Source organism: Eulemur rufifrons, chromosome 15 (assembly GCF_041146395.1).
Source record: "Eulemur rufifrons isolate Redbay chromosome 15, OSU_ERuf_1, whole genome shotgun sequence".
In the NCBI taxonomy this organism is placed as follows: domain Eukaryota; kingdom Metazoa; phylum Chordata; class Mammalia; order Primates; family Lemuridae; genus Eulemur; species Eulemur rufifrons.
Genome location: NC_090997.1, coordinates 4,423,677 through 4,440,155, shown reverse-complemented (window position 1 = coordinate 4,440,155; position 16,479 = coordinate 4,423,677). Strand labels below are relative to the sequence as shown.

The window sequence follows — 16,479 nt, the reverse complement described above, 5'->3', positions numbered from 1 at the left end:
CAGGGACCTGGAGGAAAGGCCCCTCTTAATGGGCACTCTTCCTGGGCTGTATCTGAATGGATTCCATTTGGTTCAGCAAATATTTATGGAGCTCCAGGTTTGTGCAAGATCCTGGAGCAGGTGGTGGAGATGGGAGAGATTGCCTGGGTGGCTAAATCTGGGTTCTTCCTGGATGGGGAGGTGTGACAGACACATGATTAGTCATAGCTCAGGTTGGGGCATGGGAGCGCTCGGGGGGAGGTGCAGGCGAGGTCTGGGGGCTCAGAGGCAGTCACGGGCAGTCTGACAAGGCATGAGTGGGGTGGCCCTCTGGTGGAGGTGGCCGGTGTCCTGCAGGTGAAGATGCAGCCAGGGTTGTGTTCCCCAGGAGAGGGTGGGGCTGGGTGGGACCTCTTGTGTGTCTGGCAGGGATGCAACAGGGCCGTGGCGTGCGGGAGGACTGGGTGGGAGATGAGAGGAGAAGGGCTGGGGCAGGTTGGGGGACATAGGCCAAGCGTGTGAACTGGATCCTGCAGGCTGGTGCCTGGTTGGATTTGGGAGTTAGAAGTGTTCTTTGGGTGTGGAGTAGAGGGTCGGTTGCAGGGCAAGGCCTGGAGCTGAGAGAGGGGTCAGGAGACTGATAGAACAGTCCAGACTGGGGGTGATAGTGGCCCGAATGATGGCTTTATGCATAGTGACAGTCATTCATTCACCAATCAAGTAATTGGTGAGTACCTTTTATGAGCCAGACAATGGGCTAGGTTGAGAATGCAGCAGCGAACAAAAACGCATACCGGCCTTGTCCACATGGGGCTGACCTTCTAGAGGTGGAGACCTAGGAGTGGGGGCAGGTGCCGTGGAGGGGACTTGCCCAGGGCCAGGGCTGGAGGGTATGGGGGTAGGGGGGGCCTCTTGTACACGAGGCAGGCAGGGAAGAGCTGCTGAGGGGACACTGGAACACGGGCCTGGGCAAGTGAGGAAGGGAGCTGGTGGCTGATGGGCTTTTGGGTGACAGGCACAGCCAGTGCAAAGGCCGTGACGCACGAGTGTTCCTGGCCCGTCTGAGAACCAGAAGGAGGCTGCTCAGAGAGGAGGGGGAGAGGTGGCAGGGGCTGAATCAGCAGGGCCTGTGGGCCCCGAGGCAATTTGACTTTTACTCCAGGTGCAATGGGTAGCCTTTGAGGGTTTCAAGCATAGAGTGACGTGATCAGATTATGTCTTAAAAGGCACGCTGGCTGCTGTGTGAGGACCGATCCGCAGCACTGTGAGAGCCTTTGGCGGTGCAGAGGGGTTATCTGCAAACCTCCCTCCCGGGGTCATCAGCCCCCAGCCCCGATGCACAGAGAGGCCCCTGAGGAGGCTTGCAGGGGGCCTGGCCAGTCTGCAGAGTCCCCTGCCCCTGCCCCTTAGTCCCCAAGCCCCAGCCCACCAACCCTGGGACCTCCAGCTGCTGCTAGACAGACCCTGCCCAGGGCCCTCACCCAAAAGTGGGCATCGTGACAAATATCTCCCTATCCAGCTTAATGTCAGGTTTAAATGGCAGAGTATATGCAAAAGCTGTAAATGGAAGGCAATGATTATTACAATTTTCAAAGCCAGAGGGAATGACCAAAGGGAATGGTTTAGAACAGACCCCCTGACAGCAGTTATTTAGGAACCTGGGAGCCCAAAAGGTGGCCCTGGCTGAAAACATAACTGGATTCAAAAGCTGCAGGGAAGAGAAACTTGGGGAAGCGGATGCCCAGTGACCTGCCTGAGAAGTTAGGGGTGTGGGTGCATCCGCAGCTGAGAGGGTGTGCAGTGGGGACATCCACGCCACTGCCACCCTCAGTGCCTCGTGCCCTGGGTGGGGAAGCCCTGGGGACTGAGTCCTCCTCTCACAGGAGGTCTTTCCCCGGCTTCCCCTGCTCCCTCCAGCCCCGTCCCACCAAGAAGTTGGGGCCAGGATAGCGTTTCCTGCTGGAACCTGCCATGGGCACCGAAGCGTCCTCATTTGAGGGGAGGCTCATACTTCCCACACCCAGGCCCTTCTCCCCCACCACGGAGAAACTGGTGGGCCCCCACCGGCGTCAGATAAGGGCCCTCCCTCTGTCCCACCTTGAGAGGGTGGTTAACTGCCTTTCCTATTCTTGGCAGAGAGCTGGCAGTGAGACCCAAAGGGGAACGCACTAATTGAGGGGCTCCTTCGGGGAAACATCTCTGATTGGCGCCTGGGAATCCGTGGCCGCCAGCCCGCGGCTTATAGAGCTGTAAGCAGGAAGACGCTGCCTCCCCAGGGCGGGGGAGAGGAGGAAGAGAAAGGGCCTGTTTAATTTAATTCCGTGTTTTATCGCTCATTGGATAAATAACCTTCATTAAGATGGAAGGTGGGGGGATAGACAGGGAGAAGTTTGATTAATTTCAAGCTGGTTTCTCATTTGTTAATTTTCTCCCAGTTCAGCAGGATTATTAAAACAAATTAGACACTGCTCTCTCCTCCCTGGGCTGGAGCGGGGCTCTCGGGGAGTGATCCCGCCCCCACACCACAGTTATTCAGGTGCCGCTTGGGATGGAGGAGGAGGCCTCCTCATTTCAGTCTCCGGACAAGGTCCCTGTTTCTTGCTGAGGGTACTCTGAGGATTCTTGTGTCCCTGAGGCCTCCCGGAGGATCTGGACAACCAGGAAATGGAGCAGGGAGCAGCCTCTCTCCAGGGGAAGCCTGCGCCCGCAGGCTGCAAGGACAAGCAGAGACGGGTCTCCCCACAGGCACCCTCAGACGGCCAAGGCCAGGTGGACAGCTCCGGACGCTCCAGTCTCCTGCTTCCAGGTATCCGATGGTGTTGGCAGGGGCCAGGGAAGAGAGGACACACACACAGACGCACACGCCAGGACCCAGCCCTGTCAGGCACCATGGCGAGGACCCCCGAAAGGTTCACACACAAACACACGCAAGGGCTCGCCGACGCCACTCAGGTACAGCCACACACACAGAAAAACACAGTCTGAGTCCCACACACGATACAGCAGAGACACACACAGCGTGGACACAGACAGGCAAGGACACTCAGGTGTACAATACGCAGGGCATTCCTGGACACCACCACCCTACACAGTCAGGAGCACAGGCTCCCACAGGCCTGCACACACGTGAGGAGCCACACAGCCTCTCCTGGACACACCCTCACGGGGCCCCAGGGACGAGTGCACCCGACTAGGCACACGCGTGTGCACACGACTGGCAGAGGCCGCACTAACAGTGTGTTTTGAGGAGCACAGGAGTGTTCGAAACCCCAGATCTCACCTCCCTGCCCACCAGGCAGGTGGCACTCTCAACTGCCCAGGGCAGCAGGACAGTGCCGACGTGCCATCTGCCATCAACACTCCAGCAGGGGACAGTTTTCTGCAGGGCTGGATCCGGCCAGTGCAGAGCCCGCCTGGCTGGGGCAGAGCTCAAGGTGGGCAAGAGCTGATGGCGGGAAAGGGGTCAGAACAGGCAGCGGCCAGGTGGCAGTGGGGGTGCCGGAGGGCTGGGGCACTCGGCGAGCTGGAGCTGGCAGCCCTGCGCCTCTCCCAGGCACCAGCCCGCCCAGGTCCTTGGCCCTGCTGGGGGACAGTGTGCTCAGCTTCTGGCTCTCCTGGCTCTCCACGCCCCCAGCCTGCCCTGGAGGGACCTTTCTGCCGTCTCCGTACCTCCAGGCCGGAGCTGGAGGAAGGCCGGGTGGAGGAGAGCTGCCAGGTAGGACAGGTGGCCCCGCAGCATGGTGGGGGGAGGGGCGCCACCTCGACCTCTAACGCCCTGGGGACTCAGGCTTCGGGGGCTGCCAACCCGGCACCCGGGCGTGGCTGAGAGGCCGGGCAGATGGTGCTCCAGGGGAGCCATGCCCTGTGAAGTCAGGCAGAAAAGGGCTGTGGTCGGGGGCAGGGAGCGGGGCTGCTTTAGCCGAGATGCTCGGTGACACCTCTGTGAGAAGGCGAACTTGGCAGAGACGTGGATGGAGTGAAGGAGGAAGCCCTGGGGGAGAGCCGTGTTGGCAGAGGGCACAGCAGGTGCAAAGGCTTTGAGGCCGGCTGTGCTTAGGGTGCCCGGGACGGTGGCAGGGGCCAGTGTGGTGGGGGCGGGGCGGAGGGGTTGGTAAGAGCTGAGGTCAGCGAGGCAGCGGGGCTGACGCAGGGCCAGCGCTTTCTTTCGAGGTAGGGAGGGCTTGGGACCACCTTGTTTTAAGTGACGGTCCTGCCTGGGCATGTGGGCGTGCGACCCCCGTGTCAGCGTGTGTGCATGTGTGGGTCTAGGCCACCCGGGGAGGGGAACAGGCTGGAGCCGGGCTGTATGTGGAGCAGAGAGTCAAGGGGCCTCGAGTGCTTCAGCCGAGGGCACAGGCTGGGTCCCCGTGGCTCGGGAGAACAGACCTAGAACCACGTGAAAGTGACAGGGAGGCAGATTTCAGCTGAGTCCTGACAGCCCGGCAGTCACCAGCACTGGGATTGGCTGCTGCATAAGTGGTGAGCTGCCCGTCGTAGGAGGCAGGCAAGCGGAGGCCAGAGCCCCTGTCAGGGATGCCTGCTGAGTGGGTGGCGGGCCCCTCTCCAGGCTCTGCTCCCCGTCAGGGCTGCGGAGGCCTGGGTTGACTGGGTTGGAGCCGTGTCGGCCCCCCAGCTCTTACGGAGACCCTGGGGCAGGGGCCTCCAGGTGGGACGGGGCGGGAGGGGCCAAGGTCCTCGCGGGGCTTCCCTCTCAGAGGGACGAGTCAGCTCGAATCACCAGTTCCTGGGAACTGGACACACTGGGTCTGGACAGGGAGAGCCTGTGGGCATCTCCTGCCTGTCCCCTCGTCATCTGGACAGGATCCAGATGTGCTGGTGGCTCTTGCCCCAGGCTGCAGGGCGGCCAGCCAGCTGGGGGAGGGGTTCCGCCTTTGGTGTCGGTGGGCCCGGGCTTGCGTCAGCAGCTGCGAGGCTGAGGGCAACGTCCCTCCGAGTCCTGAGTCCACACCCCTGCTTGTGGGCGATGGTAAGTCCTGCGGAGGCCGCTGCGAGGGTCCAGGGAAGTGAGGTGCTGGTGGGAAGCACAGGCGGCCGGGTCCCCTGCAGCAGGCCTGAATGCCGGTTGCAGGCACTTGACCTGGGGGTGGACCCTGATGTGCCCCCCGGGAGGAGAGGTGAGGGGCAGAGGGGAAGGAGCCTGTGCAGGTGCCTTCCAGAGCCGGTCACCTTGGGGGGCAGAGGCCGGGCAGAGCAGATCCTCAGTGCTGGGCAGGGCCTGCCCGGACACACTGTGGACACGTGGAATGTGGGCGCTGAACTGAAGGGGACCTTTGGGAGTCTCTGCAGAAGGCGGAGAGTAGAGGGCCTGGAGAGAAGTTCGCCCCAAACCGTGTCTGTCACCTTTCGGGAGAAGCTGGGGCCTTCTGGGCCAGCGGCTGTCAGAGGAGATTCAGTCCGATCCTTGCTTCTGTGTGGAGGCAGCATGCGTGACGGCAGGCAGAGCCCTGCAAGGGTTCGAGCCCCGGGGCAGCCACTTACCAGAGAGTATCTTTCGGCAAGTCCCCCACCTGTACGCTGGGCTGGGTTCTAGTCCCTCTGCGGTGACAGGTTTCTGGTGAGGCCTGAATACATGAATACATATGCAGTGCTGAGGGCAGAGCCTGGCACGTAGTATGTGCTCAGTAAATGTCAACTGTTGTTATAGTTGTCATTATGATTATTAGATGAGAAAGCCGGGTGTGGGAAGGAGGAGGGTCTGGTTTGAGGCCACACAGCGAGTTAGTGGCAGATTTCCTGTGTTTTTGGAGTTTAGGGAAGGACTTGCCAAGTGTTTGTCACAGAAGGAGACACTTGGGAGCCAGAGGGCTTGTGGGAGGGTCGCACTTCTCTCCATCTCCACAAACACCCCTGGTCCAGGCCGCCGTCCCTCTCGCCTGCTCCACTGCGGTGGCCTCCCGCTGGTCTCCGGTGCCCACCTTGCCCAAATCTGTTTTCTCATGCTGTGCTCACCCATCCTCTCTAGTCTGGCCTTTCCGTTTCCTGAACCTTCCACAGGCTCTTGGCCCCAGGGCCTTTGCACCTACTGCTCCTTCTGCTTGGGATGCTCTTTCCCTCTCTCTTTGCCTGGGTGTTGCCCACCTACCTTCGGGTGTCAGCTCGGCTCCCCTGCCCGGGGGAGCCCTCCCAGCCCCAGCGCCTCGTGGACGCTGTGATTATGGACGTGTTGGTGTGAGGACCTGGTTGAGGCTGGCTCTCCCGCGGCCTGATTGGACTCGGTTCCCCGAGGGCAGGGATTTGTCTGCTGTTGCTCACTGTGGCATCCCGGTGCCTGCCGTGGCGCCAGACGTATAGAGAGTGCTCGGGAGTATGTTTTGAATGTGTGCAGGATGGGCCGGGGGGGCCACATCATCTCCACCCTAGCCAGGGCCCAGAAGCCCTCATGTCACAGAGATGGGGCTTCGCAGCAGCAACCGCAGGGAGGGCTGGAGTGCCCCCCCCCCAACGAGGGCGCTGACAGATTGGGTCAGAGCAGCTGGCTGTCAGTATGCAGGCACGGCGGGGGGGACAGCCAGGAATCGAGAGAGGGCCTCTTGGGTTCCTCCTCGCCCTGGCTGTGGGGGTGCAGGCCCCCCTGCAGGCTGGGTGCTGGGCTGGCTGGGCGGGGCGGGGAGTGGAGTCCGGGAGCTGCCAGCCTCCCACCTGCCCCGCCGTCTGCCCGGCTGAGCCATTCATCAGCTGCACGTCCGGGCCAGGCCAGGGGGTTTCTTCCCCCAACAGAATCCTGTCCAGAGAATCAGGTCAAAGCAGCCAGCATCTCAGGCTCGCCCATTCGTAGTTGTCATTCACGTTTACCTGCAGGGTGACGTGCTGGTGTCCTAGCGGTGCGCAAGGCAGACAGACCCCTGTCCTCATGGGACGGACATGCCAGCGGGAGGCAGACAATCCCCAAGAGCGCACATGGATGAAAGCATAGTATCACGGGTGGTGGTACGGGGAGCAGCCAGTGCAAAGGCCCTGAGGTGGGCTCCGGCCTGGTCTGCTGGGGGGGACAGCATGGAGGCCACAGCGGCAGGAGCAGAGTGAGTGAGGGGGAGAGGGTAGGAGGAGAAGTCGGGGGCTACGGGCTGATCATGTAAGGCCTGGTGAGCCACTAAAGGCCTTGGCTTTTACTCTGTATGCGACGGGAGCCTCTCGGAGAGAGGAGCAATGGGGTCTAACACGGGTTTTAATCGAGTTCCTCTGGCTGCCAGGCAGGCATGCAATGTGCGTGTGTGCAGGGTGGGGGCCTGGTGAGTGTGGGAGGCAGGAGGCCAGCCGGCGGCCGTGGAGCCTGTTGTGACGTCCAGCCAGAGAAGCGGGAGCTGTGGGCCTGGGTGGCACTGGTGGAGGAGGGGGGTTGTGGTTGGATCCTGGGTCTGTCTTCACGGTAGAGCCAACAATATTTGCTAAGTCAGGTTTGGGGCGTGCGAGACAAGGACTCAGGACACGTCCAGCGCTTTGGCCTGAGCAGGTGGAAGCACGGAGCAGCAGTGGCCTGGCTGGGGGATCTGGGGGCAGGAGCTTGAGTCTGGACCGCCGGGTTTGAGTCTCCCGCCAGGTGGCCAGTCGGATGGGAGCCTGGAGTTCCGGGTGCATCCTCAGTCTCCTCGTCTGTCAAGCGGGTGCCACGTGAGCATCCGGGCCGCGGGTGGCATCCCATGTCCCAGGGAGCCAGGGGATGGAGCGCTGAGCCCTGGGGCTGCCAGGGTGCAGTCGGGGAGAGGAGGCAGGACCCGCAAAGGAGGTCAAGGAGGAGCTGCCTGCGAGGTGGGAGGGGACCAGGACCCCAACTGCCAAGGGAGGAAGGGACCACAGGGGTCAAATGCTACTGCGGGGTAAGTACAATGAGGACTGGCTGGGGGGCTAGGGGCTGAGAGGCCCCAACCACAGCTCACACCCCTGGCCCAGGGGGTCACCTAGACTTGCCTGCAGCTGCCTTCCGAGCTGGGTTTTGGCTTTCCTCCCAGGGCTCAGGCCCCCTCTCCCTGGTGGCAGCCCCAGAGCTCCTGTGGGGCCTCCTCTCTGCCAGCCTGGCTCTGGCCTGGCTGTGATATAAATTATGTGGAGTGATGGTGATGTGACTTTTATCGGCTCATGTGTTCAATAATGGTAATACATCCCATTATATCATATTATATTAATACGGCGCAATATATTACACATGGCGCAGCACATTAACTTGACTTGGGAGAGCGCTGAGCAGACACCACGGTTAATTCTCTCCCAGCCCGGCCACGCCCCATCGCTGGCACTCAGCGCTGGCCGGGACACGGTGCAATTGCAGACCCCCTAGGCGCCACGCCCCCAGGTCCTCCGGCTCTGCCCCTGCCTCCCACAGCCTGTGGAAGAGGCTTTCGGACATCACTTCCACGCAGTGGAGGCCCCTCCCTCTGTCCTTACCTGTGAGCGGGGCAGGGTCATGTCGTTAAGTCCCCGTGGGACAGATGCAGAGACGAGGCTGGGAGGCGAAGTGGCTTGCCCCAGGGACGTGGCTGGAAGGAGCACTCTTGACTCCCCCTCCTGGCTGCTTCCCGGGTGCAGGGGTGGTGTGGGCACAGGCAGGAGTGGCGTGAACATGCAGCGTGTGCCAGCTGGGGCATGGGGGTGAGAGCACTCGGGTGCTGCACCAGGTGGACCTGGGTTCAAATCCTGCGTTGCCACTTGCTGTGTAATCTTGTTTTCATATTCCATTGTGCCTCAGCTTTTTCATCTGAAAAATGAAAGTAATAGTGTTCACTTCCTGGGGTTACTGTGTGAGGAATGAATGAAACAATCCATGTGAGGTGCTTGGCATAGAGTAGGTGCTCATTAAACAACAGCTGCTAGTGCCGTTATGATTACTCTGACCTCTGAGCAGCCTCTTGCCTGCTGCTACCTCCCCCTTGACTCACAAGGATTCCTGGCCCTGGCCCAGCCCATCCCCAGCCGAGGTCAGCCTGTACTTCCTGCCCTGCCCCCCCAGCTTGGCCCCCTTGGGCACTGCAGCCGGCCTGGGCTGGTCACCAGTTCTGCCTGCCCCTTGGACATTTGAGCACAGCCTAGTGCCCAGCACTGCCCAGCTCCCTGTTCACGGGCAGCACTGTGGCGCAGAGAGAGCCAGCTCTGACCTCAGCTGGGCTGGGTGTGCCTCCTGGCCCCTGTGGGTGACCCCGGGCAAGTCCCTCAGCTCTCCGAGGGGCAGCTTCTCATCTGCAAATCCAGGCCCCGGCGTTCCCTGTCGGGGCTGTGATGAGGATGAGCGATGAGCTCACGTGCTGGCATGCGGCACGTGTGAATGGTACAGCAATGGCACCCAGCATCCTGGCTATGTCCTTCCCTGTCCCCAAGCTTCTTTACCGCCGTTCTCCCGTGTGACTCTCAGAGCGAGCTTGACAAAGCCCTAGTTCTCACGACGGTGCCCTCTGGACAGATGAGGACACTGAAGCTCACCGAGGAGGTGACTTGCCCTAGGTCACACAGTGAGGCGGCTTCTCACGTCTGGGAACTCGGACTTGGAGCCCTCCTTGGAGAAAGGAGGCAGGGGCTGTGGCCCGTGGGGCTGTGCCTTGGCCCCGGCCCCTCCTGCCCAGGCCCTGGGGCGCCCCGCCCCCTACATGTATCAATCTTGACAAGGTTCCGGAGTCAGCATGTAAAACCTGCACCAGTGAGTGTAATGTATTGATCTACATTTGGCTTATGAAATAGGACAAGTGCTGATTTGAGGATCTTGTTTGCTCTGGCCCTGGCCGCTCCCCACCGCCTCCCCAAGCTCTTATCTGCCGCCTGCCTCTGAGCCCGCTGTCGTCGGAGCCGCCTGCGCTGTCAGCACGGCTCTCCACGCACACCCTCCATTCTTCTCCCGCCTGCCTTATCAGCCCCCCTTTCCTCCTGGGCTCCTACGAAAACATATAATGTTTAAAAGGGTGAGACAAGGCACTGAATAAAGCGCTTTCTGGGGAAGTATTTGTTCAAAGGCCTGTTGCCTGCATCTGTCTGGTTCTCTCCCGGAAAACATAATTCAGAACAGACCTGGAAATTCATCCAAGTGTCTGCTTGTTCTCCTCCTAAGAGGCTGGGCGGGCCCCGGGAGTGGGGACAGCTCCCCAACGATTGCCTTCTGGGGTGTCAGTGTCCAATCAGGGAGACAGGGTGCAGCAGGCCCCAGGAGCTGAGGGGCGCCAGAGGGAGGGTCCTGCTAGACCTGGGGAGGAGGAATGAGACCTCAGAGCATGTCCCCCGTGCCGGGCACTGCCATGAGGTGGCCCACTTACTACAGAGGGACGCCCTGGCCTTGCCCAGGCCAAATGTCAGACCACGGGCTGCCGACTGGCTCTGTGACCTTGGTGAGGCCTGGGCTCTGAGCCTCGGTTTCCTCACCCGTTCAAGGTCCTTGCAGCACTGCGGAGCTTGTCTCGCCCCCGGCCGTGTGGAGGGAACGAGTGTCCCCTTGGCTCACTGAGCACCTGTCTGTGCCGAGTGCCGCGCCAGGCATGTGAGGACAAATGGGGGATGACACGAATCCCTGAGCCGACATTTAGAGGGAAGCGGGCAATAAATGGAATAAGAAAGTAAATGCAGTGTGTTGGAAGCGATCGTTGTGGTGAAAATCCATTCAGGGGAGGTGGAGATGGGCCGCAGGGGAGGGAGGTGAGATTGGTATTAAATAGGGTGGTCGTGGCCAGGGAAGGCCTCCCTGAGAAGGGGATGTTTGTGTAAAGTCATGAAGGGAAGGACGAGAGGGAGCCGGCCACGTGCATTTCCGAGGAAGAGCATCCTGGCGGCAGAGCAGCAGGTGCAAAGGCCCTGAGACTGACTGTGCCTGGTGTGCCCAAGGTCCAGCAAGGAGGCTGGTGTGGCTGGAGCCGACGCAGTGAGGCCAAGATGAGAGTGGTTAGAGATGAGGTCAGCGGTAATGTGTGTGAAAATGCTTGGTGGAAATGTCAAGTGTTGTTGGTAATTTTGACAGACTGCCCTGAGCTGAGCTGTAAAGGGCATTTTATTAGCACCTGGCAGGGGCTCCCAAAGGCAGGCTGGTATGTGAGTTTTGCAGGGAGAGGGAGGCCTGTTATCACTCCCATCCCCTGCCTACCTTAAATGCTCCAGTCATTCCGGCTGCACGACCATGCAAACTCTTCCTGAGCTATTTCCCCATTATGGTGCCAAGAGAAAAAAGAGGCTGCCTGTGACTTCAGGGCCTTGCTGCGTAGGCAGGGGACAGGTAAGGATCCTGGCCAGTGGGACACTGGTGGCAGTGGAGGTGCCCACACACCCTGGCTGTGCCTTGGCCCCAGGGAGAGAAGTCAGGGGCCGTAGCTCACTCTCTGGCAGCCTCAGGTGGGGTTGGTGATCCTAATTAAAAGCTCGGATCCAAAAGGCTTGATGATGGAATTTCTAATTAAATCAATTTCATCTCGTCTGGGAGACAGGTTTGCATATGATAAGCATGAAATTAATAATTATGTTTAGAAATTAGCTATTGCTCAAAGAAGAGCCATTTTATACAATCCTCCAGGGTCCCTGGCCCCCACCCCTGCCCGATCCTTTGTGTTGGAGACAGACGGGCCTCGTCAGCCGTAGTGCAACAGCCCTGCGGGGAGGTGGGGGCTGAGCAAACGGAGGAGCAGGGCTGGCTGTCTCTGCCGCCCCACGGTCCTGCCCTACAGGGGATGCAGGCGGCCTTGGAGCTGGAGGCTGTGTGCACCACCCTCAGATTCTGCGTGTGTGCGGTGTGTACACGCATGTGTATGTGTAGGCCCACCATGTAAGGAGACAGACTGAGGCTTTACGTGACAGTGAGTGGCAGGGGCTCTGCAGCTGGTTCCTTGGGTTCGAATCCTGGCTCAGCCACTCACCAGCTGTGTCACCTTGGGCAGGTTACTTGCAAGTAGCGTGGGCAAGGTACTCTGTACCTCGGTTTTAGAGAAATGCGGAGAATCGGAGGCCTGCTGCGTGGGGTTATTACAAGACTGAAGGAGATGAGGTGTGGGAAACCACTGGGGAGTTCCGGCACACAGTAAGCACCCAGTGGGCGCTGGCTCTTACGTGGTGATGATTGTGGGTGCGTCTGTGATTTGATTCAGTCCAACTCAGCCCATCGCCAGCCTGTGATGAGTGTGGGACACCCAGGCCTTTGGCGGAGATAAACGAGGCTCCCTCCTGGCTCTGCCGAGCTTGAGTGTGACGTTTGTTGCTGTGTCAGTCAGCACAGGTGAGGTGACGCTGCAGCAATAGACAGCCCTCAGGTCTCTGGGGCTTACAGTAGCACACACCTCGCACTGGCCGAGGCGTGTCTGTGCGGGCTGGCGGGGTGCCCTGCCCCGTCCCTCAGGGCCCCAGGCTGGGCGCAAGCGCTGCCGGTCACAGCAGCAGAGGCCACGTGCACCCTGCAGGGTCTCGCACCTGTGACGAGGTGCTGCGGCCCAGAAGTGGGGTGCATTTCTGCTCCTGGCTCATCGGCCGGAGCTTATCCGTGGCCCTGGCCAGCGTCAAGGGCGGGGACTTGAGATTTCACCACGGGTCAGGAAGGCCGAGCACTGGGAACGCCTGGCCAATGGCTCTTGTGACCAGCACGCAACGTTAGTGACGTGCGTGTCCACCCAGTACCCATGGTCTCTCCCTCTGGAACGTAGGCCGCACGAGGGCAGGGACCTGTCTCTGCTGCGTTCAGCCCTGTGCCTGAGACTGTGTGGAGCACGTCGTGGGAGCTGAGCACTCGGCACTGCGTGAGAGAATTAATGAAGGAATCGACAGCTTCTGAGGCGCGTGGGTGGGTGCTGAGCGTGCAGGGGTGCGGCCGGTGGCGGCAGGAACAGCGGAGGCAAAGGGACCGTGTTGGCCTTGTTTCTGATGACAGTGTCTGAAGCCTGGGACGCTGTCAGACTGCTCTCTCCTCGCAGTGGGAGCTCCGCAGGCCCCGTGGAGGGAAGCGGCCCGTGACATGGGGCAGGCGAGGGCCGGCTGAAGGGGGCCAGTCTCCAGGCCTGCGGAAGGTGCAGGGCAGGGGAAGCTGGGGGCCCTGGGGTGGTCACTTGGGGCGGTGACTCTGGCCGGCTCAGCTCCCGGGAAGGCCGAGTGAAGGCTGGCCCAGGCTGGGCCCTGCAGGCTGATGGAGAGCACTGGGGCCTGGGCCAGCCAGCCCAGGGCCAGACAGGGGCATGTGGCCAGACCCCAGAGTGACTGCTGCTCCGGCCGGGAGTCTGGAGTCTGCGGCTGGTCTGTCTGCAGAGTGGAGTAATACGATCTGGTTAAGGAGGTTTCGCGTCCCAGGCCGGCCTGACTTGAATTCCCAGAGGGTCTGTGGGGAAGCGGCTGGTGCTCCTAGATGGCCCAGGTGGGTGTGGGGGAGGCGGCTGCGGAAGGGGAAGGGCCCCAGCGTGTGGCCCCAGAGGAGGCCCCCGGGGTGGGGGCAGATGGTCTCCCCACTGGGGCCTGTCCTGGTCCTCCCGAAGACCACCCAGCTGTGCCAGCCCCACCCCTGCCCAGGCCCCCCACCCTGTCCCCGGGGCCTCCCCTGTGGTATCGGGAGGGGGTGCCGTGGAGGGTGTGGGTGTGGGGGACCTCCTGGGGTTGTCCCAAGCTGCACGGGTCACTCTTGGCTTCTGCTCTTGGACCTGGGATCCATGTCAGCGATGGGCCCGGTGACGGCTGAGGGCCATCGGTGCCCTCACCGTGTTCTAGGCCCACCCTGCTGCCATCTGGGGTCTCCCTGCACCCCCAACCATGTCCCCACTCTCTGTGGTTGCCCTTCCCAGCAGCCCCAACCCCGGCCCTGCGTCTCCCTCTGCGCCACCCTCTGTTCCCTTTGAGCCCCGGCTCCAGCAGAGTCCGTCTGTGCGGCCTCCTTCCATTGTCTCCTCAGCGCCGCCAGCCCGACTCTCCCCACCCCGCGGGGGCCTGCCCTGTGCCCCCAGCCCTGCCCTCTCCAGCCTCCGGGCACTTCACTCCCAGGACCCTTCCCCCCGCCCCTCTGCCTCTCCTTGCTGCCCACGCCCTGAATCTGAGCCCTGAGTGTTCTCCAGGGCCTGGGCCTTGACCTCCTTTCTGCCCTGTTCGGCCTCCCTGGGCAGTGTCACCGTGCCACGGCCTTGGCTCCCAGCTTCTCAGCACGGTGGCCTCCCACCTCCACTGTCCTTTGCTCCACTCGCCCCAGACCTGCGCTCCCCCCACCTCCAAGTCACCTTGCTGGCTGCCCGGCCACCTCAAACTCACCCCGAGAGCCCACTCATGCCCCTGCCCTGCCTTGCCCTTCTCCTGGGCCTCCATCTCGGCCCCGTCTCCATTGTCCTCGTGGCCAAGGCCAGAACAGATTGTCTTAGCCCCTCCCACACAGAATTGGTGCCCAAGTCTCCCCTAGGTGCCCGCTGATCCGCCCCCCTCACCCTGGCTCCCCTGCCCTGGTCCAGGCACCACCAGCCACTGTGTGGCCTGGGCTGCTGCCTCCTACTGGGCTTCCCAAGCTTGCCCTCTCCAAACTCTCCCCAGCAGGCCGAGGACCTCCTGGCCGCTGTGCCCTGCTCAGGAGCCCTCCACAGTGCCCCCGGGCTCCCTGGAAAGTCCTGCCCTCCTTGGCGGGGCCTGGGGGCCCCTGTGGCTGGACCTCTGTCAGCAGCCCGCCTGGCCCCCAGCTCCTTCCCCTTACTCACCCTGCCCCGTGAGCGTCCTCCCTCTGCCCCTTGCCCGTGGTGGACTCTTCCTTCTCTCTGCCACGAGTCTGGCTCCTGCCAGGCTAGTTCTCTGAAGGGCATTAACCCGTGTCCTCAGCACCTGGGCGCAGCAGAGGCCCTTTGGGGGAGGGTGCAGGGCTCAGGTGGGTGAGGCGTGTCAGGTGGGGGACGGGGCCGGCAGGGCCTCGGGCAGCCGGCTCACTCCCTTCTGGCCGGCTGTCTCTGAGCCGCACACTCCTGTCCACTGCAGCTTTCATGTACCTAAAAGCATCGCTGCCTTTTATCTGTGAAGAAAACAGCTGACACTGAGAGCCGGGCGGCCGAGGGCCTGTAGCTGCCGAGGTCAAAGGGACGAGGAGTGGGCATCCGAGCCTAGGCTTGGGCCCCCTGCTCTTGAGTGAGGGGCTGTGCCAGGTGGGAGGGGATCTCCAGGTCTGCCCGGGTCCTGGCCTGGCTGGGCTGGTGGCTAGAGGTGGCTGCAGGATCCCAGCCTCAGTCTGTGGCTGCCTGGCCCGGCCGTGGGTGGGGCGGAGAGAGCAGAGTCAGCAGCGCGGGTGGGCAGAGCCCAAGGCCGGGCCCGGAGGACATGCCGGGAGGTGGGGACTGGGGGCAGGGCAGCTCCATCAGCACCTGGTTTCTGATAGCTCCCGGCTATGATACTCAGAGGGCACTATCCTCTCTCTAAGCCTTAGTTTCCTTACCTGCAAAATGGGCACAATGGTCCCAGCCCTGCCTTTTTCTCTAATAAGAATATCTAGCATTGGCCCAGGGACCCCGTGTGTCAGGCGCTGCTTTAAGCACTATTTGTGTATTCACTGATGCAGTCCTCTCTCTTCTTGTTGTGATTACAGGGGGGAAACTGAGGCCCAGAGAGTTCACTTGATTGCCGAAGGGCTGCACAGTTGGAGAGCAAGGCTGGGTCACAGCCCTGGCAGGCTGGTCCACAGTGTGCCGGAAACGCATGTGCTGTGCCAAGCGTCAGGGCAGAGCAGGAAAGGGAGGTGGACTGGCCCCTGCCCTGGAGGGGCTGCAGTGTAGACAGAGGCAGGTGGAGGGTGGTAGTGAGCTACCGAGCCGAGCCCGTCAGATGCAGGCCAGGAGCCAGGAGACAGGACTGTGGTGTGTGCCAGGTAGCCCCTGGGGTATCCATGGAGATGGCCCTGGATGTCTGGTCGCTTGGCTTGGGGCACGTCAGGCCTCGTAGGGGTCAGGGTGGGGATTTCACAGCTGACAGCTCTGAACAGCCTCGAACACCTCCAGAGGCCCTGAGCACCGTGCCCTGGGGCAGCTCTGAGAGCAGCAGACGCCCCACCCCACCCTGCCCCGCCTCTGGGTGGCGCAGGAGGACCACTGCGCTCAGGGGGTCTTCAGATACTCTGGCCTGGGAGCTGGTGACCCAGAGCCTGAGCTGTGGGCCATCTGGGACACCGCGCGTGTGTCACCCAGTGCTGCTGTGCCTGCACCGGGCGTGTGGGGCTGCTGGCCAGGCCTGGGGCGGCCCAAGGGCGTATCCAGGGTCTAAGCACACGTGTGTTTGCAGACACACACACACACACACACACACACGCGTGCGCATATGGCCTCTGCACCGGCTGTTTCCTCTGCCTGAAACACCTTCCCTCAAACACCCCTCCCTCCTGGGTCTCCCACAATGTCACCTGGGAGAGAGGTCCCCGCAGCCCCTCTCTCACACGCCTCCGTGTCTCCCCCTTTCTCTCTCCTCCTGGCTCCTCGTCCGCGTCTGACGGACTCCGCAGCTTTACGACTGTCCTCCCCACCTCCTGCCTCTGTCTACAGGGGAGCCCCTCGAGGGCAGGAGTCCATGCTCTGTCCCCACACGAGGGACTGCACCTGGCAG

At 61.7% G+C, this 16,479-nt stretch overlaps 1 protein-coding gene across 3 annotated transcripts in view; it reads left to right on the top strand.

Moving 5' to 3' along the window:
- GRM4 (glutamate metabotropic receptor 4) overlaps positions 1–16,479 on the top strand; it is a 97,592-nt gene that overhangs the window by 16,496 nt on the left and 64,617 nt on the right. Inside the window, exon 1 of one of the 3 annotated variants that reach the window (XM_069488904.1) lies at positions 11,081–11,176. The exons of the other annotated variants lie outside the window; for them this stretch is intronic. Coding sequence (XP_069345005.1) covers positions 11,081–11,176 — 96 coding nt within the window. Of the gene's footprint in view, positions 1–11,080; positions 11,177–16,479 lie in introns of those variants that run through there. 3 annotated transcript variants of the gene reach the window in all.